At 41.6% G+C, this 25,698-nt stretch overlaps 1 protein-coding gene across 3 annotated transcripts in view; it reads left to right on the forward strand.

Moving 5' to 3' along the window:
• Positions 1-590: 590 nt before the first annotated feature.
• The window catches only part of SLC44A1 (solute carrier family 44 member 1), a 191,902-nt gene continuing 166,794 nt past the window's right edge, over positions 591-25,698 (forward strand). For all 3 annotated transcript variants that reach the window (XM_038553006.1, XM_038553005.1, XM_038553004.1), the window contains exon 1: positions 591-710. In XM_038553006.1, coding sequence (XP_038408934.1) covers positions 675-710 — 36 coding nt within the window. In that variant the 5' untranslated portion in view covers positions 591-674. The remainder of the gene's footprint in view (positions 711-25,698) is intronic.

Here is a 25,698-nt window from a genome sequence, read left to right on the forward strand (position 1 = left end):
GGCTGCGCGCCCAGCAGCAGGGCGAGCGAGGAGTGCACGAGCCTCGCCGGAGCCTGCCGGGTCCGGAAGCGCCACAGCCCCCGGCGCCCTCCCGCTCCGAGGCAGCGCCGTGCCTCGGTGCCACCGCCAAAGAGGCTCGGCGCTGCGCAGGCTCGGACGCGCGCCGAAAGGCCCGGGCTCGTTGGGGCCGCCGCCGCCCGGCTGTCGGCGCGGCGCTGCACTGGGGGCGGGGAGTCTGATGGGAGACGCGCGCGGCGCGGAGGAGGCGGCGGCCCGGGAGAGGGAGAGGGAGCGGGAGAGGGACTGGGCGCGGGAGGCGGGAGGCGGGGGACAGGGGGAGGCGCCGCCGCCGCCGCCGCCGCCGCCGCCCGCCCCTTTCCGCTGGGGAGCAGCTGCAGCAGCAGGAGCGGAGCAGGAGCCGCGCAGCCGCCGCCGCCGCCGCCGCCGCCGCCGCCGCCGCCGGGGGATGTGGCCGGCGCCCGCCCCGAGCCGCGCCGCGTCCTGAGCGCCCCGCCGCCGCCCGAGCCGCCGCCGCCAGAGCCGCCGCCGCCCGAGCCGCCGCGCCGTGCGGGGCCAGGCCGCGCCCTCCCCGGGCGCCCGCCGGCTCGCATGCCGAGGGGCTCCGGGGCGTAGCTGCGCGCCGGGCGCCGCCTCCGGGCTCCTCCGGCCCCGCCATGGGCTGCTGCAGCTCCGCCTCCTCCGCCGCGCAGGTGAGGGGCTCCCGCCTCCCGGCCGCCCGCCCGGATGCCTCCCCCGCCCGTGCGCCCCTTCAGCCCCCCGCGCACTCCGGAGGGCGCCTCTCCCGCAGGTGCCCCCCTCCCGCAGGTGCCCCCCTCCCGCAGGTGCCCCCGCGGCCGCCTCTGCGCCCCCCCCCCCCCCCCCCCCCCCCCGGCTCTGCGGGCGCCTTCCCGACTTGGCCTCCTCTTCCCAGTCACACCTGAGCGGCCCGTCCCGCCGCCTGCAGGTAGAGGCGGCCCGGGCGCCTGCCCGCTGCTGTGCCCCAGGTGGCACCCGGTCCCCGTCTTCGGGCCTGGCGCCTCTCCTCCCATCCCCTGGGAGTCTCCCCTTCCCCATCCGCCGGCTGCGTGCTGTGCCCCCAGGCGGGGTGCCCCCCAGCGTGGGCTCTTCACCCCTTTGCCATCTTATTGCGGTGTCTGCTCCATCAGGCATCCGTCCTGCCCCTTGCTCGTGGCCCCCGACCCCGGGTCCAAGTGCTGGAGCGCGTTCCGAGCCCCTCCACCGCCCGCTGCCCGGACCCCAGCGGCCGGCGTGCGCCCCACCCCCGTGCCCCGACCCGCGGCTCCGCGGCCTCCGCACCCGAGGCCCCTGCGGGAGCGCTGCCCCTAAGCCGGGCGGGAGATTGGGCACCTGGGGGGGGACGGGAGCGTTACGGAAACTCGCTCTTTGTTGCCAGTGTAACAGGAGGAAGAGGTGCCGAATTTAGTTTTTCTGTGGGCACTGGCTGAATGTTGTCGCTGAGGGCTGAGATGCAGAGATTTCTCCCAGCTTCCACCCTGCCCCCATCCAAATTTCGCTAACCTCCCTCTCCCTTGCCGATCCGAGCCTTGAACCTGGATGGAAATGTTTAGACAACTGTATAAGGATCAAATGTAATGGAACTTGACTGCTGGCCACTAATAACTGAGAGGACCTGTTTGTAAATTACCTAATTTAGTGGATTAGTGAGTGTATTTACAAATACGATAAAAAGCAATCAGGAATACTGCATCAAACTGTCTGGCGGTGGTGTATGAAAAATAGGCTCTGACAACGCCTGGGATGTAATCTCACAGTTTCATTAGCGTAGAATTTAACTGTGGTCTTTGGTTTGTTTGTTTTGGGGGAGACAAGGGCTCTTGTTTTTGGAAATAAAGGCTGGTTGGTTCTTGGTGAAGAAAAAATGCTAGTTTGGAAAAAAAAAAAAAAAATTCCTCCGGAGATCGAGCATCTGTGATAATGCCAGAAGTGTTTTGCTGCTGCTAAATGACTATATATAACTCAGTTTTAAATAACCTGCATACTTGTTCTGAAAATCTGAGATCTGTTAGAAAATGACTAGAATTGCAGATGAATGGAGGACATTTATGTTTTATCAAGTATCCAACCCATTTGTCCAGTTCTTTTTTTTGGGGAGGGGGTGTTTGCTTACTGGTTTTTTTTTTTTTTTTCCCCCTCCCCTACTAGGATCACAGTCAGGCTGATTGGTTTAGTTAGTTAAACCTTCCTATTTAGTTGGAATAGCAAAGAAAACTATGTGTGGTTGGTGGTATGGAGCAGAGGTCGATAGACCAGGGTTTTCATATTAACAGTTAAAGGTGTGGGATTATACAATACCTTTCCACTGGTTAGGGAGTTTTGGGGGAGGGGGAATCTAATTGAGTGCTATTCATCTAACATTTACTTACATATTATTTTCAATAAAAAGGTGTTTTCATACTGCTTTTCTTTTAAGAGCTGGGGTACCTTACATCCTCTTTTGGTGGTGAAATGCCTTTAAGGCAGGAAATTATTGATAGTTTGTAGATGGCTTGTTCAGTGTGTGAACAGTTAAAATTGGGAGGGAGGAACGCTGGACCAAAACTCTGCTTTAATCATAGGTCTTGCATTTGACTAGCTCCACATCTTACTTTTCAGAATGCTGTCACATACGTTTTCTTTGCCTTTTCCTCCTCTTGTAGTCACTGTTTCCTTCATGCCACGTTCTACAGACAAGATGCATGTCATGCACCCTCAGGGATGCATTTTTTTTTTTTTTCCTCTAGATTCCTATAACCAATTGACAGCTGTCATATGCCTTTAAGTTCAGCTTTAGGGACTTGTAGTGTTCAGTGGAGCATTGAGTAGCAGGTTTTGTGCCAAAGAGCTCCTCTTTTTTTTTTTTTTTTTTTTCAATTTGAGATTTTGGCATCATTCTTCATTTGTGAAATGTTACCAGTCTACTGGCATTTAAATGCCCCTTTCAGGAGTATTTCTGGTTTTAGAATAATATATCTATATATATTATGTTGAAACAAAATAGGAATGCAACTTCGCATCACTTTGAACCTCTCTTGGAGGCCTCAGTGATAATTTCAGGCAGAATAGGTTTCTTTTCATCCCTTCTACTGGACTGTAAGCTTCTTGAGTATAGGAACTGTTTTTGTTTTCCTCATTTTTGTATCCATTGCAGTGCCTCACTCTTATATACCTTGTACAGAATAGTTGCTCAGCAATATTCAGTAAACAGAATTATGTACACACATTTGAACATCTGGCTGCAAGTAGCATTGAATATGAGTCCAGCCCTGACCCATGTGCTGTTTTCACTTCCATAGGCTGGTTGACTAATTCTACCAAGCTATCCTCTTTGAAGCTCAAATTTGAACTGTTTAAGTTAAAACTGACCTGCCTTTCCCACGTTCCTTCCTATTCTGTCAGTGGTACCATCAGTTTGCAAAATTGAGCAGGATTTTCCTTTTCTCCTGGTGCTCTGCTCAATGCCTATATTTTAGCTGGAGCAGTGGCTGTAACATCTTTAAAAAGCTTGTCTGCAAACTCTAATGATAACCTGCACAGCACATCAAAACAACGTGCTTCGGGGTACTCTGCAGTTCAGCTTAGCTTTTCTCAGTGGTATCGTCAGCAATTTTAAAGCTCTGGCAGGTTTTATCAATGTAAATATAGTACGTTTCCTTTTTGTAGTAGCGATTCACTTTTGAAATGTAATTTATTTTTCCTCCTAGTCTCTTGCTATGTTGTAGACTCTCATGAAAGAGTTTATGGTCTTCCCAGCTGTTTCATCTCTTTTAGCCTGTCCTGGTATTATTTTCATTTTCTTGGCAGTGTCTGGATATCATAATTTGCCATCAAAATAATTACCCTGTTTTAGGATTTAGATCAAAGGAAAGTGTCACATTCTATACTAACTTGCATGTCATTGCGGAAGGAGCAAATTATTGGCAGAATAATTTGTGCTGTATCAGTTATGTACATCTAAGAATCTTAAGAATATCTAGTGAGTCAGGGCTCTTATAGAACTCTTAATTATGATTTTTATTAGTGACCACTATGAGTTATTTGCTAATATTAGTAGCTGCTCAAAACAAGCCAAACACATGATAGCCTTTGCCTAAAAATCTCTTTGAAGGGAACATAAAAGTGAGATAGTCTTGAGTTTCTTTTTACAGCACTAATCTTCCCTAAGACTCTTAAAATTTATTCCCAACTCTCCATAATTCGTTTGTTCTGTTATAACCTGACATAATTTCTATTCTTGTAATGTTAAACTTCAAAGTTCACTTGTAAATCTTCAGATTTATGAAATGTTCTTTTCCATTGACAAACCCGTTTGAATGAAGCAGGCTTTCCAAAGATTACTTAGCAAATTGCCGTAAGTCTTTGTCGTTAATGGCTAGATCATTATTTCTCACAGCAGTGCTTTGGAGGCCAGGAGATTTTGCAAGTGCTCTGAAGTTCTGTGTCCTTTGGTTCTAACCTTAGAAATTGTGAGAAAGATAGAGGAGTATCTTTCTGGTTGAACAAACCGCCTCTTGTCTGTCTGACTTTAGGAGAAATAGTGCTTGTCTATTGTCTTGTCCCATGGTCCTCAAACTGAGAGCTATAAATTTAACTGTCTTTTTCTAGCTCTTACATCTTGTCGAGGGAGTAATAAAAAACAGCCAAGTGGTTCACTAATACTGGTTAACTTTTGAGTATGTTAACTGTTCCTTAACAGATTTTAATAATACTGTAGTCTCCATCTACTTTGTGGAATTTGGAGTCAGATGATAAAAATGGTATTTGAAGAGTGTGATGGGATTTCCCAACAGAAACTAAATTGTTCCATTAAAATATGTCCAGGAAAGTAGACTTGGTACAACTAGGGATTAAAAAGTCATGGCATGAAGATGTGTTTTGTTTTGTTTTGTTTTTTTCCTACTTCTGAGTGCTCTGCTGTTAGTATGGAAGACCCACTCCTCAAAATATGTAAATCAAAGTTACTGTTAAAATTGGAAAATAATGTAAAAATGGTAATGCTTTTTGTACAGTTATTTTCCACAGCCATTTTCAGGTATTAATTTCTATAGTAATTCCGAAGTTGACTCTACTCTCATTTTACAGCTGAGGAAATTAGGAGTTGGAGGTTGGGAAACTTGGCTGAAGTCAACTACCGAGTGACAGATCCAAACTTTAACCCTGGTTTCTGGATCGCAGTTCTGTGTTCCTGTGTTCACATGCATGCTTCCCAAATCTTACATTGCAGCTTACTCTGTCTTTAGAAAAGTTCCACTGGGGCACCTGGGTGGCTCAGTCTGTGAAGCTTTTGCCTTAGGCTCAGGTCATGATCCCAGGGCGCTGGGATCCAGTCTCATTTTGGGAACTGGAAATGGGGCTGGATCCTCTCTGCTGTTCCTCATGCTTATGCTTTCTCTCTCTCTGTCGAATGGATAAATAAAATCTTAAAAAAAAAAAAAAAAAAAGGTTCCACTCAATACAATTCTGAATTAAGGAATTTCCAAGTTAAAGTCATGCCACCATTTTGAACTTCCTGCAGTTTCTAGCTGTGGAACAACATACTATAGCAAAAGTAGTCTGGCTAGAATGTTCCTAGGCTTAAAAATACTACCAAATACTATTTGATGTGTTCATCCTATCATTTAGAAATGTTATTGGCTTGGGAGGATAATTATTTATAAAAATACATTCTCTATTATGCTACTGGTAATTGGTTAATAGCTGTTTTTGCATATAACCCTCCACCCCCTCCTGCCCCCACCTCCCACCTTCCAAGAAGAAAAATATTTCCATGTTGTAACTTTGGCTCAGATTTTTGGGACTTTAGGGGATATCAGAGATAAACCAGTCCTACTGTCTCACTTTTCTGTTGAGCTAAACTAGAACTGAGAAGCTATGAAGTAGTCTGATGTCAGAGAAAGATGTTGTGATGTAGCTGGGACTAGAAGCCTACTCTTAATCTCTTGCTTTTTTTGTAGTACAGTTAATTCTTAATGTTTTAAGTCTTATCTTTGCAACCTTGGCTGTATATTAGAAACACTTGGGAGAACTTAAAAAAACACTAATGCCTGGGCGGCTTGATCCATTAAGCCTCTGCCTTCAGCTCAGGTCATGATCCCAGGGTCCTGGAATCGAGCCCTGCATCTCTGCGTTGGGCTCCCTTCTCAGTGCGGGGCCTACTTTTTCCTCTCTCTGCCTCTCCCCCTGCTTGTGCTCTCTCTCTCTATGTGTCAAATAAATAAAATCCTTAAAAACAAAATAAAACAGTAATGCCTGGGTCCTACTCCCAGAGATTCTGATTTCAGTGGTTCTAGGTCACTGCGTGGGCATCACAATTTTTTGAAGCTTCCCCGGTGATTCTTCTCTGCCGCCAAGGTTGAAAACCATGGAGAACATACTTTTATTTAGGTAACTTCATCCCCTCTTATGGTTTCAATTACAGTCTGTATGCTGACAATTCCCAAAATGAATTACTGAATTGAAAGAAACTCTGTTCTGGCCTCTGATCCTAATATCCAGCTGATGACTTAGCACTTCCACTAGAATATCTTAGAGGCAGCTCAAACTCAGCTTGTCAAAAACAACTCAAAATTTGTACACACACACATCTTTTTCAGAATCTCTGGTTCACTGAAGGATACCAATATCCTGGTGTGAAAGCTGGAAACTGAGGCATACAGGAGCCTACTTTTCATTTCTTCTCATCTAGTCACCACGTTTTGCTTCTTTTACCTCCTAAATTCAACTGCCAGCACCCCAGTCTAAGCCTCCATCATCTGGCCAGAACCTTGCTTACAGATCTCCCTGTATTATTCATGCCCCCTTCAAATTTTTCTTTGTACTGTACTCTTAGTGATCTTTAAAAAAATCCAGAGTTGGTTGTGTCCCTCTCCTGCTTAAAACCCTTTAATGGTTTCTGATGGCCTTTAGGACAAAGACCAGAATCTCTGACTTTAACCAACAAGACTCCGTGTTGGCTGGTCTCCCACTCTCCAGCGTCATTGTCCTCTTATGCCAGGCATCGTACTCTTTGTGCTCCAACCTCACAGACTCCTCAGTAGATTGTATTTCTTCTCCCTTTAGGACCTTTCCCACTTGCTATTCATTTGTTTGGAAGATTCTTTGTTTTCTTCCTGGCCTTTGGCTGGCTACTTACTCTTAAGTTTTAGCCTTCCAGTCATTTCTTTGGAAAAGACTCCCCTGATCTTTCAAACCAGGCCACATCTCCTCAATAAATTCTCATAGCCTTAAGTATTTTCCCTTTGAATGCTTAAAATAATAAACAAATAATTATACAATTGATATTGTCTGGCCTGAGAGTTGGCAAAACTTTATAGTCCATGGGCCAAATCTGGACAGCTACCTGTTTTTTATATGGCTTGCAAGCTAAGAATGCCAAAATTGTGTGTGTGTGTATTTAAATGGTTGAAAAAATCAAAAGATTATTGTATGATAATTTATTTCATACAAGTTGTATGAAATTTGACTTTCATTGTCCACAAAGTTTTAATGGGATACGATCCTACTCATTCATTTACATATTGTCTGTGGCGGCTTTCATGCTGCAAAGCAAGGTTGTAGTCTACAAGTGTCAATATTTATTCTGTGGCCTTAAAAAAAAAAAAAAAGTATGCTGACCCCTGGGCTAGACCAAGCTGACAAAGAGTAGGACCATGTCTCTTTTGTTCATTGCTGTTATTCTCTGTGCTAGATTGATCCCCGGTACATAATAGGTGCTCAGGAAATATTTGAACAAATTGGCAAAGGTTCTCTTTTTTCCATGGATGGGTGTGGATGAACTCCTACCTTAGCAATTCTGCTATTTTAAGATTCAATATGATACTTTTTTAAAGGGATACTTTCAGAGAATATTCTCTATAGCATCTTCAGCAGCATTCTTCAGCAGCTTGTATGTTGCAGATATACATCTCACATGAAGCAAGGGGACTTATTAAAGAGGTGTAAGTTCCTGTGTCAAGGTGGATGGGAAAACACTGGTCCACTCTAATAATGGACCAGTTGGATTTACAGTGCTGATGTTTTTATAACAGGCACAAATGGATGGGACTTTATGTGTAGTGTTACAAAGAAAAAGTGTTTGAACTGGTAAAAACTTCAGTTGTTAAAGAGGCATTGTTATTTATATTGTGGGAATTCACTCTGGAAATGGTTAAAGTTTCTGGTACAGTAATATTTCTTCCCTTTTAGTACTTTTTGTTTTCTTATTTATTTGGAATTTAGCACAGCATGATGTTCCAATTTTAAATTTATGCATTGTGTCAAACTTGGTACTGTTTAAAAGGTGATTTTTGAGAGTTACTTGCACTTTTCAGTAGTTTTTTTTTTCTTAAGATTTTATTTATTTGAGAGAGAGAAGGTGCACAAGTGTGGGGCAGGTGGGACGGAGGGGGAGAGGGAAAAGCTGACTCCCTGCTGTTCTGGGAGCTGGACTTGGGGCTCTATCCCAAGACCGTGGGATCATGACCTGAGCTGAAGGCAGATGCTTAACCGACTGAGCAACCTCAGGCATCCCTTTTCAGTATGTTTTAATATGCTCATTGGTGGTGTGGGAGGTCTTAGTTTATTTTTTCCTGAGATAGACTCTTTTTTTTTTTTTCTTTTTTAAAGATTTATTTATTTTAGAGGGGGGTGTGGACAGAGGAGAGAGGAAGAAGCAGACTCCCCTCTGAGCAGGGAGCCCAACATGGGATTTAATCCCAGGACCCTGAGATCATGATCTGACCTGAAGGGAGGTCCTTAACTGACTAAGCCACCTAGGTACCCTGGGAGAGAGTCTTAAGTTGACTCTCTGCTGAGCACAGAGCCCCATGGATGCAGGGCTCCATCTCAGAATCCTGAGATCATGACCTGAGCTGAAACCAAGAATCGGACGCTTAACAGACTGCGTCACCCAGGTTCCCTAATAGACTCCTTTTTAATTTTGTATCAGTTGTATAATAGAATTTACTTAAAAAACATTTGGTTGATAAACCACTGGAATTTATTTATCATGTGAAAATAATATTACTCTTTTTAGCTGTTCTCTGTAACATCTCACAAACAACTATTTGAACATTTATTTAGAAAGGAAACTCTTCAAAGCTATTTTTAGTCTAATTTTTGAGGTTGCTAGATACACTGAAAATTGTTAAACAGAAGTGTTTGATTTCTGGATACTTTAGTATAATGTTAAAGAAAATAGCAAGAAGAAAAACTGGAAATAGATGGTTACTTCTTGTTACTCTAGTAGCAGTGAAGATATGAAAATTTGCTTTTTTTTTTGTAGCATTGTGATAATGATGATGATCTTGTAAGATTTTTCATTATGAACCACTTAGGATGATTCAGGTGTAAGAAATAAACCTTAAATCTAAGTAGCTAAAACAGGGGTGCATGGTGGCTCAGTGGTTGAGTATCTGCCTTTGGCTCAGGTCATGAATTTGGGGTCCTGGGACCAAGCTCCACATCGGGCTCCCTGCTCAGTGGGGAGTCTGCTTCTTCGGCCTGCAGCTCTCCCTGCTTGTGCTCTGTCTCTGTCAAATAAGTAAAATCTTAAAAAAATAAATAGTTACAACATTAAAAAATTAATCTCTCATAAATTGAGAGGTAGGGTGTCTACTAAGTTGGTTAGTTTAATGGCTTGATGATGTCAACCAGGACCTAACTTCCCTCTTTGTTTTTTTTTTTTTTTTAATTGTTTAAATTAGGCAGCTTCTCCTTCCTTATCTGCCCTCATGATCCCAAGATGGATGTGGCTCTTCTGACCTTCTTTTGCTGAGCCAACAACCTCCAGTGGTTTCCCTGTAGGAGGAGATAGGGAGGGCTGCATACTCATCCCTAAACAATTTCTAGCGAGGGGGAGGCAAAGAACCCTGTAATTGGTTGGCTTAGGCTCACCAGGATTTCCTGGAGTCAAGTGGAGGGTGGAGCAACACTAGAACAAAATTAGAAATCTGCCAGCAGTGCAGAGGGTGGGGATGGTGACGGAGTATGTCAGCCAATAGTACCTGTTACATGGTTTTGCCATTTTCTTCTGCCTGTGAAGTCACACCTCTGTAGTGTTTCCTAACATTTTGCTTATAGCTCCATTATAAGACTTTTCACAGTTCATAGCTGAAAGTCACACAATTATCTTCCTGTTCTCCCAGTAATACTGCTCTAGCCACCAGTGAAGCCCCTATTTCTTTTACCCACCCCACTGCCTCTTTCCCGTTCTGAGGTCAGGATAGCTTCAGGATAAAGAAGACCATTTAAGGTTGGAATGATGGTGAAGTAGCTCATTAATATTCCCCCAAGTCCATGGATCCCCAAGAGAATCTTGGGGGTTAGTATAAACTCTTCCCTATGGCTCTCAGTTTCCTTTCTACCTCTTCCGTATGTGTTTTTGTCTATTCAGTACTCATTTATTCTCTTTTCTCTTACATTTTCTTTTTTCTTCACACCCCTCCCTGACGCATCAGGAGTCATAATACTGAGTGGAATAGACTGGGACAGAAGGAAGAGAGAGCGCCTTTTTTTTCTTTCCCTCCTGTTAATTTCTTTCTTTTTCTTTTTGTATAAAGAATAAAAAAGCTGAAGGTTCACATCATTATTTAGGAAATCTATGATGTAAAGAGCTCATAAAAATGCATCTCTGCAACAAATAGCTAATTTACAGAAGACGAAATAGTAAACTAATATGTAAATGTGTTCAGTGTTACAGATAATCAAATTAACTGAAAGTACAGAGACTCTCTTACACCTGCAACTTTGGTAAAAGTTAACAGAATATTAATTGCTCATGTGGTTTTGACTCAAGTGTACTTTATTGATTTGCTGAATAAATTGAAATGACTCTCTTGGGACATTGTTTGATGACATACATTGAAAGCCATAAAAAAGCAGTTGACATCCCTTATTTAGTACTTCAGAAGTACAATAAATACTATATGCAAGAATCTTTCCTTTTGGTGTTATTTATAATAGCAAAAGAATTTAATTTTAAATATATTTTTGGTGTAAAATTTCTTTTATGCTAAAAAAAGTGTATTATATGTGTCTCATTTCCTATCCCCAGCTTAATGATCCTCCTTTAATGCCTTCTATCTTCCTTATAAGATATCTTTTCCCTACTGTTACCCTGAAGAGCTATTAGAATCCATAGAATTGAACACCTTCTTATACTGATGGGAGTAATGGCTGTATAGCCAGACTGCATGGGTTTGAATTTCAGTTTCTCACCAGCTGGTTTATTTGGACTAAATTCTTTTAACATTTGGCTCCTCACTTTCCCCAGATGTAAAATGGGAACAATTATAAAACCTGTCTCATAGGCTTATAGCAGATTGCACAACCCATGAAAATGTCTCCACCATTATGATATTAATGGAAACTAAATCTGTCAGATGTCTTTGTATATATTAATCCTGCCCTGAAAAAAATCCTGTGTGGGTTTGGGAAAAGGGACCCTGACTTCTAAAAATTTTCAATTATGTCAGGAAGATGAGTGCTAAGGGTGAAATAGCAATAATGAGAGCTAAATTGGGTGCTTAGGGATTCAGGGAACGGGGAAAACAAGAAAAGATGGACCAGTTGGTGAGTGGGCTACCTGAAAATGGCCATTGATCTGGCCTTGAAGGATAAGGCTTAGAAAGAGTGGGGGGGATAGTCAGATTTCAGTAGAGAACAGGGAGAGAGGAGGCATTTCAATGAAAGGAATTGCTTGAATAAAGGCAAGGAAGCCTTTAACATACTGCAAAGGAGACCTGGCCCGAGTAGAGAGAAGAGGTCGTACTTGTAGGGAAGGCATTAATATTTGACGGGAAGGAAATAGGCAGCCATGGAAGGGTTTTCAGAGTGATTTAAGGAAGATTAATATGACAGCCTTGCCTGTGCTCAAAGTAGGAGAAGGGGAAACAGATGCCACCCCACGAAGCTGCTCACTATCTTGGACCAAACAGTAGTGTTTCCCAAATGGGTAACAGAGAAGAGATATTATGGAATTGAAATAGGACAGACTTTCCTGATTTATCTGGGTATGTGGGATGAAGGAGAGGGATAAAACCAGTTTAGAATGCCATATAATGGAGGAAGGGTATTATACTAGGCATCACAAGTGGAGATGGAGACCGGTATGTGGGGAAGGGAAGATGAGTTTAATTTTGTGTGGACTGAGTTTTGAGGCGATACTGATACCTACATATAGCAAGCAGTTTCCCATAGGCAATGGAAGACCCAGAACTGGATTTCAAGTAATGCTTTAAGTCATGTGCATTGAGTGGATGCTTTCAGGATGGGTGATCTCTGAGGCGAAGGAGAGGGCATGAAATACGAGAGTAGACAACTAGAGAATGAGTAATGACTGGTCGTTAACTAGGGGTTTCCCTGTGCTGAATCCCATCTGCTCTCATACAATAAATTTCATTTTTTTCTCACAACTCTGGGAGGAGTAGCAGTGTTAGCCCCATTTTATAGATGAGGAAGCTGAGGCTGAGAAGGCTTAGGCAGTTTGGCCAACTTCCCTTATTTTTTTATTTTAAAAGATTTTTTTATTTATTCATGAGAGACCCACAGAGAGAGGCAGAGACACAGGCAGAGGGAGAAGCAGGCTCCATGCAGGAAGCCCGATGTGGGACTCGATCCTGTGACCCTAGGATCACACCCTAGACTGAAGGCAGATGTTCAACAGCTGAGCCACCCAGGCATCTCCCAACGTCCCCTAAATAGTGTCAAGCCCAGAGTAGTTGAAAGCATGTACATTTCCTCCTGCACATTCATTTTTCTCTACTACGTTTGAATAGTATATTAAATGTACCTCAGACACCACTTTTCTGTCACTTAAATTCATAGATTGTATGTACTACTTCACATTAAAGTATGTGTGTATAGAGGAGGGTGTTGGTTTTATCTTATTTTTTTTTAGGATTATTTATTTGAGAGAGAGAGAGAGAGAGAGAGATTGGGCAGGGGGGGAGGGGCAGAGGGAGAGGATCTCCAGAAGACTCCCTGCTGAGCACGGAGCCCAAGGTAAGCTTGATCTCAGGACTCCCAGATCATGACCTGAGTCAAAATTGAGAGTCAGAAGCTTAGCTGACTGAGCCACCCAGGTGCCCAGAAGGTGTTGGTTTTAAATCAGCGTACCCCAAACTAGAGGTCTGGAATGACAATTTGGAGCAGAGTATGTGGTCTGCATAAGTGGTGGTTATAAACCTCAGACTCTAGGGACCCTTGACTACCGTGTATTCATGCCTGGGCCCTTTTACAGATTCTTCTAAGACCTTGAGTCTGAACAAGTCTATCATGGCATTAAGTTTACTAAATGTGACTATAATTGTGTCCTTATCCCTATAATTCAGATTGTTGAGAATATAGTTTTAAATAAGGAATATATGTTTAGTCAGTCAGTCTTTGGAGGTCCATGACCTCTAAAAGGGTTAATGTAATTGATGCTGGTGTTATTTAATAGTGAGTACCAACAAGGCTCTGGAGAGCAGTAAGAAAGGAAAGGGTGAAGAAAATGGCCACAGTGAAGTTGACTTTGTAGCACAAATGATTAGCATGCACATTAGGATCAAATTACGAAGGCAGAGATTTTCACCACCAGGGCAAAAGCTGGATTAAAAAAAAACAACTAAATTATACTTTAAAAACTCAGCATATTTAAGAGAGTTTTATTCCTTCTAGGCTCTGAAGTTTTTTCAAGTCTGTTTTGCATGTGATTTTGTATTTTCATGACAAGTCTAAAAACATCGAGTGTTGGAAGACAATTCTAAGGATATCAAGTTTTAGGTCTAGCATATTAAATACATATTGAAACTAACCATTCTACATCAAGAAAAACATTTTGGAATAGACACAGGTGGTAGAAGTAGATTTCAGTTGTGAAAGTTTAGAAATAATACTTGAATACTTTCATGTTAAAATTGAATACAATTCTGTTTTTAAATAGATAGTGATAATTTTTAAAAGTTTATAGTTTAATCTGAGAAGGTAAACCAAGAGTTAGTAGAAAGGCATGTTTCTCTCACTTTCCCATACCCTCCTACTGGCTATTTATCAGGTTCTATGCTCCAGGGGTGGTGCTCCACGTTAAGGATACAAATGTTACTTAGCTAAGAATGCCTTGAGGGTTTCTTCCAAGGATGTGCTTCCTCAACACCAGAGCTACTAGATGATCATCCAAGAAAAGGGTTCTAAGGTCAGAAAAGTTGGGAAGTTCTTGCTCTTGCTCGTTCCATACCACCTCCCCAACATCTCCCTTTCCTTACCTCTTTTGTTTGGGTCACAGTGCATATCAGTGTATTAAAGGGTCATTGCTACACACTTCCCATCCCCAACCCCAGGAAACCAATTTAACTTTGCATAACTGACCTTTTTGAAATTATTTGTCCTTAGAAATTTTTTTTATTACATCTATTTTAAGTATATTTATTTTTTTTAGTAAACTACCTCCAACGGGACTCAAACTCACAACCCCCAAGATCAAAAGTTGCAAGCATTTTCCACTGAATCAGCCAGGTGCCCCTTTCATCACATCTTGAGGAACTATTATGCAGAACACACTTTGAGAAATAGTTCTTGGAGTATTTCTTCTCAATTCTCTTAAGGGACAACAAAAGAGAGAGTGGTAGCAACACAGATAGGTAGCCCTTAGGTAGAAGTGCTCAGCAGATCTGAAACCATATTTGAGACCTCATGTTCTTTAAAATATTGACAGGACAATGTAAATAAATTTCAAGTCACTCTACTGTATTATAATCTAAAAGCCTTCATGTGAATTATTTCTCAGATTTGTAGCTTGAGATCTCCCAAGAAGTTGGGGAAGAGTTAATAGTTTAAAAAGGAGCCAACCAGTTTGTAACTTGGGAATCTGGACTGCTATGAGGCCAGCTGGGCCAAGAGCTAGAGAGGGAACTAGACATTTGTGCTTGGGGGTTTTCTTCTTTCCTCTAGGTCTGCTGCTAAACACTCCAAAGGGCCATCCAGTGAGACCTGGTGATCCGATGCTGTCTTTTGTTGGAGAAAGAATTGAGGATGGAGATGAAGCTATAGGGAGGGGCTAAGCAAATAATAGATTCTCAGTGAACACTAAATAAATGTGATGGGGGCATGGGGTATTCAGGGGCTAACAGTTTAGGATGCTAATGATACTTGTCAAAATTACTATTAAAACAAATATAACCTGTGGTGTAGAGGAAATGTGAATGAACCTGAAAATTACAATAAGCCATTATTCTAAATGTTTGTCTTAATCCTTGTGATTGTGAACCTGACCTTGTTAGCATGTGTTCCCTTCATTATAATGAAGTCTTGGTAAAGACCTTAATGCTAGCAAGTTAGGGGGGAAAAAAAAGCACATCATAAACTAGAGACCTCCGGCTGGTCCATACCTAAGTATGCTACGTAATCAGCACTGGTTGATGGATTTATGGGAATGAAGCCTTCTCTTCCCTTCTGCCTCTGCCTCCTGCCCCCCCCCCCCCCCCCCCCCCCCCCCCGCCCTTTCTTTTTTTACTGGCTCATGTTGCAAAATGTGTGAAGGAAGCTCCTCTGGCCTGTCTTCACAATGCCTTCCTGGGAGCAGAGTGGGTACAGCCACAGATCCTATGTATTTTGTTCAAAGTGTGACTGGAAGGACAAAAAGCACAGCAGAACTGAGCCCTGCCTGTGGCTGTGGTGCACCAGTGAGGAAGCTCTGAAGCCAGCGGGAAGGCACTGAGAAGAAAAAAATAAAAGCATCAAGAATGTTAGTAAAATAGAAAATTCTAGGCTGGTCACATGCTTTGGTTTAGTTTAGTGTTTACTGGTGAGTATGCTGCTCAGGCTGCTAAGTACTGGCTTTAACCAAGAATGAGACTTTGCCTCTAGAAGTGTACAATCTACAGAGGAGTGTAGGGGCTTCCACAGTGTTGGGGTACACCTGCAACTCTTTTTTCTTTTTAAGATTTTATTTATTCATGAGCAACAGAGAGCGAGGAAGAGACACAGGCAGAGGGAGAAGCAGGCTCCCTGCAGGGAGCCTGATGTAGGACTCGATCCTGGGACTCTGGGATCACAACCTGAATCAAAGGCAGATGCTCAACCACTGAGCCACCCAGGTGCCCCTGCACCCCTGTTTCTTAAATAGCCAGAAGTTAAACTTGTTTACAGTGTGTAAAGCACTGATAATTTCTTGGTAGATTTTTTTTTTTTTTTAAGATTTTACTCATTTATTCATGAGAGAGGGGCAGAGACATAGGCAGAGGGAGAAGCGGGCTCCTCACAGGAAGCCCAATGCAGGGACTTGGTCCCAGGGCCCCAAGATCACGACCTGAGCCAAAGGCAGATGCTCAACCACTGAGCCACCCAGGCAGGTATCACTCTTGGTAGATCCTAAACTAATTTTTAAAAATATAAGCTAGCAGTCTCGGCTGACTCCTAATTAAGCTCAGATCATGATCTTGGGGTCCTGGGAGCAAGCTCCAAGTCGGACTCCTTGTTTAGCTGGGAGTCTGCCTGAGAATTCTCTCTTCTTCTTCTTTTTTTTTTTTTTTTTTTTTAGAATTCTCTCTTCCTTCCCCTCTACCCCTCCCCTGCCCCTGCTCTTGCTCTTGCTATCTCTCTAAAATAAATAAATCTTAAAAAAAAAAAAAAAGAGCTAGAACTAGACATTATGACGTATGATCTGTGTCAATTCTTAACTACTAAGCGTGGAGTTCAGTAAACTTTGCGATAAATTTATTGTGTCTATAGGTGCGGTAGTATTTTATTACACTGAGCAAGAGGAAAAATATTGTCCTTTACCAGAAAATAAAGCTTCCCTAGAGTCCATAGACAGGTCACACTGACTCCTGAGGCAGTCCCATAGAAAAGATAGTACCTGTAATGTGTTTAATATATATATATATATATTTTTAAGTTTTTATTTATTTAAGTAATCTCTACCCCCAATGTGGGGCTCCGACTCATGATCAAGAGTCACATGCTCTTCTAGTCAGGCGCCCCATTTGTTTAATATTTTTATTATTCCTGCATTGAAATGACCAACATTTAAGCTATCTGATTTTTGTTCTTTGATAGTGCAAGGTTATCGTAACTTTATTTAAAGTAGAACAAATCAAAGGTATTCTTAGGTTGTTTTCACTAATTTCTGGTAGCTCTTGCTGCTTATCCACATCTGTAGACTGAGTGCCAGATCTCTCCCCTTTCACCCTGCCAGGAAGCCCAGGTACTGTCATACCTAACTGGATACTGTAACCTGTTAATGACCCACAGCCACCGAACCACAGGGCCCAGAGTAGATTTCAGTTGTCTCTAATCACTGCATCAGACCAGCTTCTTGTCTTTTCCAGTTTTCTCCCACACAAATGGGCATTTTCTCTTCTATTCTCTAAGTATTTACACTGTATCTGTTTCCGAAAATATTTTACGTGATTTGTTAACAAATGTAAATATATTTAAGAGTTTCAAGATGAAAAATAAAAAGCTAAAAGGAGAGGAGGTGGAGGTGGTAAAGAAGAAAGAGGCACACATGTCCTAAGTGCCTAAACTTACCTATCAGAGTTCCTAGCCCTACTTTAGAATGGTACTAACTCAAAGGAGATTATTACATGGAATCCTTTTACCGAATCCCACAACTGTCAGAGACTTGAGGTCTATAGCCCAACCCACCAAAGTATCATATCCACTAAGTGGACTTTGTTCAGGCTCTGCTTAAATACTTCCATCAGCAGAGAACTCACTGCTTCTTGAGATACTTAATTCTGGGCAGTTAGTGGAAATGTCTTCATTTTTGCACAGCTGAGCTCTTGTGTCCATGCAACTTTATGGTTGGTTCTGATTCTGCACCCTTTGGCCAGATAAAATAACTGAACTGAAGATAGAAAACTGAAATCAACCTTTAATGTGTGCCAAGTAATGTATGTGTGTGTTTTATACTTAAAAACCCTTATACAACTATTTCTAAATGTCATGAGTCCAGATCCTGTACTATTCTGGGCTCCCCCCATTTCTCTCTCTTATGCTTTGATTTTTAAATTTTTTTTATTCCTATCAAAGCTATACATGCATATATTTTTAAAGAAACATTTCTAGCAGGAGCTTTTTTTTAAGTCTCCCCCATTTTTTGTTGCCCGGAGGCCATCACTTTCAAATCTTTGAAGTAAATCTTTTGCTTTTCTCTCTGTATTTCTAGCATGCTTATATTGCTACCTCCTGGCTCTTCAGTTTTTGACATTAATTTTGGCCTCTGTTATGGATGATGAAGATTGAGCTCTCTTGCAACACCCTTTTTTGTACCATCCCATGTGCACACTTCCAGTCCCTGTTATCCATCTGCTGTAGACCTATCATAATGTTTGGGTCAGTGTTCAGGCTTTACGTTATGACTATATAAATGCTCTTCACAGCTGAATCATGTAATATTTCATTAATCTTACATAATCTTTTGTTGCTCTTGGAGATAATTGTTTTGTTTGCTTTTTACTTAGTTTTCTGTGGACTTAATGACTACCTCTAAATTCTTGCCTAGTTGTGTGAATTTCTTTGAGTTAGCTCAGGTACTTTAGATACTCTTTTCAATTTCAATTTCCTGACTAGATCTCTCCTATAACTCTAATCCGAGCTGGCCACTTTTCAGGCTTCTATTGCAAAGCTCTTAATTTGAGATTTCCCTTCATACCAGAGATTACCTTGGTCTTTCTTGTGTTGGAGTCCCAGTTATCTGGATGTTGTGTACTTTTTAAAAATTTATTTAAAAATATTTAAAGTGCCTGTGTGGCTTTATTTTATGAATTCATGTAAGGAAAATGAAGGAAAGGAGGAAGAAGGGAAAAAAGAATTGGAGGAAGAAGGCTGCTTTTTTGCCTTCAAACTGCAAGATCTGGGGAGAGTTCAGAACATCTCTGCTTGAAACAAGACCAGTGAATGTGGTCAACATGGTAGATTCAATATGCACTTGTCTCTGCTCCTTCTCCAAACTCCTTGGCATGGCATAAATATGGATCCAGATCACTTAGAATTTGAGGCCGAGGATCACTGAGGGCATAGGTGAGAAAAGAGGCTGAAAACAACAAAATTGGTTGACAGTGTATGTTAGGAATAGGTAGACCCTTGGATCACTTCCCAGCCAAGCAACTAGATAACACTCTGCCCTCAAATTTTCTGTTTTTACATGTTACATTAAGGTCTCTGATCCATTTTGAGTTCATTTTTGTAGATGGTTTGAGGTATAAGTTGGATTTTTTGTTTGCATTTTTGCATATGGGTTTCTAATTATTCCAGTACAATTTGTTGAAAATGCTATACTTTTTCCACTGGATTTCATTTGTTCCTTATTCAGATATCAACCATATATGCGTGTGGGTCCATTTCTGAACTTTCTATTCTGTTACATTCATCTGGGGTTTTTTTGTTTTTTAAGATTTTATTTTTATTTGACAGAGCACAAGCGGAGGCAATGGCAGGGAGAGGGAGAAGCAGGCTCCCTGCCAAGCTGGGAGCCTGACATAGGGCGCAATCCCAGGACCCTGGGATCATGACCTGAGCCGAAGGCAGACGCTTATCCAACTGAGCCACCCAGGTGCCCCCTTCATCTGTTTTATGGTAGCTTTATACTGTATATTGAAGTCAGGTACTGTGATTCCTTTAACCTTTTTCTGCTTTTTAAAGAACTATTTTGGCTGTTAGAGTTCCTTTGTCTTTCCTTACACATTTTAGAATCAGCTTGTCAATATAAATCCTGCTGGGGTTTTTATTTGTCTTTTGTTAAAGCTGTAGATCAATTAAGGAAGAATTGTTAAATAATACTGAGTTTTCATATCTGTGATTGTGGTATAGTTCTCTGTATATTTAAACCTTTGATTTCTTTCCTTAGTGTTACTGTTCTGATCTTTTCTGTCTTGGTTTATTCCCCTGATTTGGTAAAATACCTCTTTCTGTAGTTTCCTGAGAAAGGATACTTGAGGTAATTTTTTTTTTTTTTATATACCTCGCATGTTTTTATTCTTACTTCATAACTGTTTTACATTTGGCTGGATTTAGAATTCTGGATTGGAAATTATTGTTCCTCAGAATTTAGAATGTGTTGTTCTTTTGTTGTTTTGCTTCTAGGGTGACTGTTGACTCTTGCCATTCCGATTCTTGATTTTTCAGTATTCAACTTGTTTTATTCTCTCTGGAGCCTTTTAGGATTTTCCTTGTAACCTGTATTCTGACATTTTTCAGTGATGTGTCTTTTGAGGATCTGTTTTTATCCATTATGCTGACCACTGGAAATCTGGAAATCTGTGTTTTGCAGTTGGAAAAATTTTTCCTGAATTTTATTTGATTCTTTCCCATCTGTTTCCCCTGTTCCTTAATTTTCTTCATCATTTTTGAACTCCTTGTCTTCTCCACATTCTGGTAGATTTCCTCAGTTTATCTTTTAGTATTTCTATTGTATTTTTATTTCTGCTGTGGAACTTAATTTCCTAGGGTATTTTTTTTTCCTAGGGTATTTTATTTTTTTCTTTTCAATGTTCTTTTTTATTTTTGCATCTTCTGTTCTTATCTCTCTGGGCATATGTGTACGCATTTGTTTTAAATTCAGTTCTCTATTTGCATCATCTGTTTCTTCTAATGTACTCTGTTTGTCTCTGCATTCACCTTAAAACTTGCCTTAAATGTCTGGTAATCTTAGCTATCTGCTCATTATTTAAGTGTGGGGCTCTAAAAGGCTGTTTGAAAATACTGTATTCATTTGGAAACAGTTGACTGGGCTCCACTGTGGTGTGGCCTGGCTGGGCTGTTTCCTTGGGAAATGTCCAGCGTCAGTATCTTTGGGACTAGTCAGATTTTCCCAAAGAAGTTTCTTCCTGTCTCATGGAGGGCATTACTAGTCAGGTTGCCAGAGTTCTGGGATACAGAGGGGAAAGGAAGTTGGATGGGAGTTGGTCTCAATAGTTAATATGTAAACTTCCACCTAAGTTTTTTGTTTCCCATGTAGTACCCCTGGCCATAACCTGTCTGGACAGACAAGGGGCTGTTAGTTGCTCAGCTGCACACAGCGTATAACTGCTCTTGAGCATCCTTTCACTAAATTCTCCCATTTAAGTCTACTGTCACCTCCAGTTCTAGAGATATGATATACCACTAATTCCTGAGGTTTGGGGGATTTTTATGCCATACATTGGTATGCTTCCAGGCTTTCACTGTTGACTTGGAATTTAGGTTTTTGGATTCTTATATGTCAATTATGTCTTTCCTACCCACTTCCAAGCTCCAAATATTTTAAGTCCCTTTACTGTCATTTTAGTGGCATTTTGGAAGAGAGCAGAGTTAAATGCATGTATTCAATAAGTCAGCATTTACTGGATTTACTATCCAAGTCTCTTTTGTCTTTATGAATTCTAGTTTAACAGTTTCATTAAAGTGTGGTGCACAGAAAGGAGCTCACTAACCTAGAGGAAGTCAGTCCTTCTGGATTCTTCATGTTGCCCAAGGTGGAATTAGCTTTTCTAATAACTTCACTTACATTAGCTTGCAGTCTACCAAAAGCCCTAAGTCATCTTTTATCCTGTCCTGATGTTTTTGTAATGTTGGGTTTTTAAAACAGGACAAAGCTTGAATTTACCTAGGATTTTTAAAACTGTTGGGTTTTGCCCAGTCTCTTTAGTTGGTCATCTCTTTTCTTAAGGCCATTTGAGCAATTGTGGGACATTTGGGTGACTCAGAGAGTTAAGTGTCCAACTCTTGATCTCAATTCAGGTCTTGATCTCAGAGTTGTGAGTTTAAGCCCCATGTTGGGCTCCACTCTGGTGTGGAGCCTACTTAAAGAAAAAACAAAACACCACTTGAGCAGTTCCAACTACATCTGACACTTATTTGAGTCCATTTCCCCCATCTTCAGAGATAGGATTAGGATGGGGTCAACACATTTTAGTAAAATTTAGCTATATCATATGTTGCCCAGTCTCTATTCTGGTAATGTCGAAAGAGAACATCACATTAACTAGGGATGCCTTGCTCTGGTATAGGTGCCGGCTCTTACTATTTACCTCTTCTTAAGAGCCCACTAACCCTCCTTTGTTAATTCGCTCTAGAATTTTACTCAGAGTTGAAGTTATGCTCAATTGCAGTTTGTGGCATTCACTTTATTCCCCTTTCTGGAAATGGAGAGGCTAACGTATTTCCCCTGGTTCTCTGCCATCGTGGAGGGCATATAACTGGTCTGGATGACCAGGGTGTGAACTCTCGCCTGGGAGATAGGAAAGGAGGCAATGTCTGATCTGCCTGTGTTCTCAGCACACTGTGCTGGTCTAATGTAGGAGACATTCTGTAAATGTTTGAGTTTGTTTGTTTGAAACAGCTTCACCTTCTTTCTGGACTTCCTCACCTATTCACCTATTGACCTTAATGTTGAGTCTCATTCTACTAAATTTTTGTGATACTTTCTCACTTGTGTTTAAAGTGTCAGGATGTTCCAAGTATTATGCTGGCTTTTGGATCTATAGTAAAGCCTAAGACGGTTCCTGCTGTCATGGAGCTTACGACTCAGTGGGGAGGAAAGCACTGAAGAAGGGCCGACAGTAAAGTTGGTGCATGACCCATCCTATGCACATAGTCTTTATGTAACATGTCTGGCATGTGCTAACTTTGCTGCCACCACCCTAGTCTGAGTCAACATTGTCCTGTGTTTATGGGCTTGCACTGCTTTCTCCACACAGCAGTCTGTGTGATCAAAAAGCTAACTCAGATCCCATCTCCCCTGTGCCTGCAGCCCATCAGTAACTTCCATCCCACTTCACAGTGATATCCAGACTTCCTTTCTGCCTTGATCTGGCTCTGCCTATCTCTTCACCTCCCCTCCTACCAGTTTCCATTCGTTATGTTCTGGCCAGATTTATTGTTTTCAGACATGTCGATCCTTCCATGTCATAGCCTTGCTTTTCTTCTGTCTGCTTAACTATACCCTCAGATTTGTCAGGCTTGCTTTCTCGGTTCTGAGATGGCATTTCTACCTCAACCCTGTCGTGCTATTTCTTAAATTGGTTGTATGTTTCTTTAAGCTGATCATCACCTGGAACTATTTACATATATTTACTGGCTTTCTCCCTCCATAAGCTTCATGAGCACAGGAATTTTTCTGTTTGGTTGAATGCTGTATCCCCAATGTTTCAGAAGGCTGTGGCAATTAGGAGATGGCCAAATAATGTTTATTATTGGATGAATGATGCATTACAGTATTGGTTTACATCATTTTTTCTACCTCTCCTTTATTCGTTTAAAGTTTAAGGCCCTTTTGATGAGATAGGCCAGTTTGTGAGCAAAAGCATTCTTCCAGACTTGATAAGGTACCTGCTGGCAGAGTTGTGTCTTAAACTGTAAGAAATTAAATTCTCTTCTTTGATGCCATTTGTGTAACCAGTGGTTAATTTTCTGCATGCTTCCTAGTCCTGTTGGAATAATAGATAAAAAGACCAACTGTGGCTCTAACTCCTTGTGTTTCATAATTCTTAGATATGTTTCTACTGCTAGGCTTTTTGTATCACATGATCGTTTTTTTGTTTGTTTTTGAAGTAATCTCTCTGCCTAATGTTCTCTGCCCAGTGTGGGTCTTGAACTCATCATGACCCTGGGATCAAGACTTCTATGCTGTATTGACTGAGCCAGCTAGATGCCCTAGTATCCTGTAATCTTGACAGGCTTTCTCTTACCTTTTGGATTCCTCCTGTTGAAACTTGTTAGACTTGTTAATTTTCTGCTTAGCATGGGATGATGGTCTTCTAGAAGATTCTGCAAATCTTTAGTCCTATATTTATATCTCCTCTAGTCCAGATTTTTTATTCTCTTCTTCCTCTATGTTCCTGTTCACAATGGTATTTTTTTTTAAATCACTTCCCTAATTCCAGCTGGTCATGGGAAAGGCTTTGTGAAGCAAAAGGATTGGAGTTTGGTCTTGAGGATGAGTAATAACTTTAGTGGGACTACGTAAAGGAACTCTGCTGGTCTGTAGGAATGGCATAAGCAAAAGCACAAAAGGGCACAACACACAGTGTGTTTTGCAGAAGTGGTCTGGGATGACTGGAGTATGTGTTTATCAGCAGTATGGGGGTCTGCTGAAAAGTAGATTGTGACCTTAAATGAAGGCTCAGGATTATGGAGGTTCTGTATTCTCTCCCGTACTATTTTTATTTTTTCTATTTTAAAAAAAGATTTTATTTATTCATGAGAGAGTCAGAGAGGCAGAGACATAGTCAGAGGGAGAGGCAGGCTCCCTGTAGGGGAGCCTGATGCAGGACTCGATCCCAGGACACCAGGATCACGCCCTGAGCCGAAAGCAGAAGTTCAACCACTGAGCCACCCATGTTCCCCTTCTTTTATATTGTTAGTGTGGGAATTATTTAATTCTTTTTACATATTGGTTGAAGGTGAATATCTCTTAATTTCTTTTCCTGTCTTCAACAGCACCCTACATAGTAGCTTGCATATAATAGGTGTTCACTGTTGAGTTAAATTGAATTTTGATAAGATTTAATCTCCCCAAGAATCTAGAAGGCCAGACTTTTTCTATTGAATTAATCTAAAAAAGGGGATAAATGATTTTGTATTGTATACCTCATGCATCTGCACTGTGGATGTTCATTTTTTTGGTGTCTTTATTTCTTACATGTCGCTTTTCCATTTATAATCTATGTTATCACAGCAAGCAGTACTGGAATCAAGGAGAGGCCTTAGCTTTCTCAGTATCTCCATCAGGTCCCCATTCTTGATAGGACAGTTGATATTTCCATAATCTCCAGTGCAGTACTGTACAGGGCCATCTTCATGTACTCCCTTCCAATCAGGGAATTCTCTTTCCCTCAGAGAAGAAAATCTGGAGCCACTATGGATTATCTCATGTTAGGTATAATGGTCTTGTTTATAGATAAGAAAATCAGGGAGGCCTGAGTGGCTCAGCGGTTGAGTGTCTGCCTCTAGCTCAGGGCGTGATCCCGGGATCTAGGATCAAATTCCACATTGGGCTCCTTGCAGGGAGCCTGCTTCTCCCTCTGCCTGTGTCTCCTCCCCCCTCTCTCTCTGTGTCTCTCATGAATAAATAAATAAAATCTTAAAAAAAAAAAAAAGGAAAATGAGGTGATAGTGGTCAAAGGTCTAAAATTACTTAGTAAACAAATGATGTGGAATTAGAACATAAGTCTTAGGTTGGTGTTTTCCCTGTTTTGGGTATCCCAAATCCCACTTAAGGTTGATGAGTGGCCTACTGGCCAATTGAAAAAAAAAATGCAGTTTGTGCATCAGTGTCTAGGATACATGCTGAAAGTGGGCCTTCCCATCTGCTGAGAGTTACAGGCAAATTCAAAGTGTCTGGCCTTTCTTGTGACAATTGCATGAAAATGGGTAAGAAAAAGAAAAAAGGGCACCTAGGTGGTCTAGTCGGTTAGGTATCTGACTCTTGGTTTTGGCTCAGGTAACAATCTCAGGGTTGTGAGGTTGAGACCCAAGTAGGGCTCCATGCTTTGTGGGGAGTCTACTTGAGATTCTTTCCCTCTCCCTCTCCTTTTGCTCCTCCCCCTGCTTGTGTGTGTGCTCTCTCTCTCTCAATACATAAATAAATGTAATCTTTTACAAAAAAAACTTCTACCACATTAAATATTATGTTAAAATAACTATTTCACATGTTTAATTTTTAGTTTTCTTCCCTTGGATTTTCACCATGGACTTTATAATTCTCAGAAGGGCTTTCTCCATTTGTCATAAACTGGAACT

This window comes from Canis lupus, chromosome 11 (genome assembly GCF_011100685.1).
Source record: "Canis lupus familiaris isolate Mischka breed German Shepherd chromosome 11, alternate assembly UU_Cfam_GSD_1.0, whole genome shotgun sequence".
In the NCBI taxonomy this organism is placed as follows: Eukaryota; Metazoa; Chordata; class Mammalia; order Carnivora; family Canidae; genus Canis; species Canis lupus.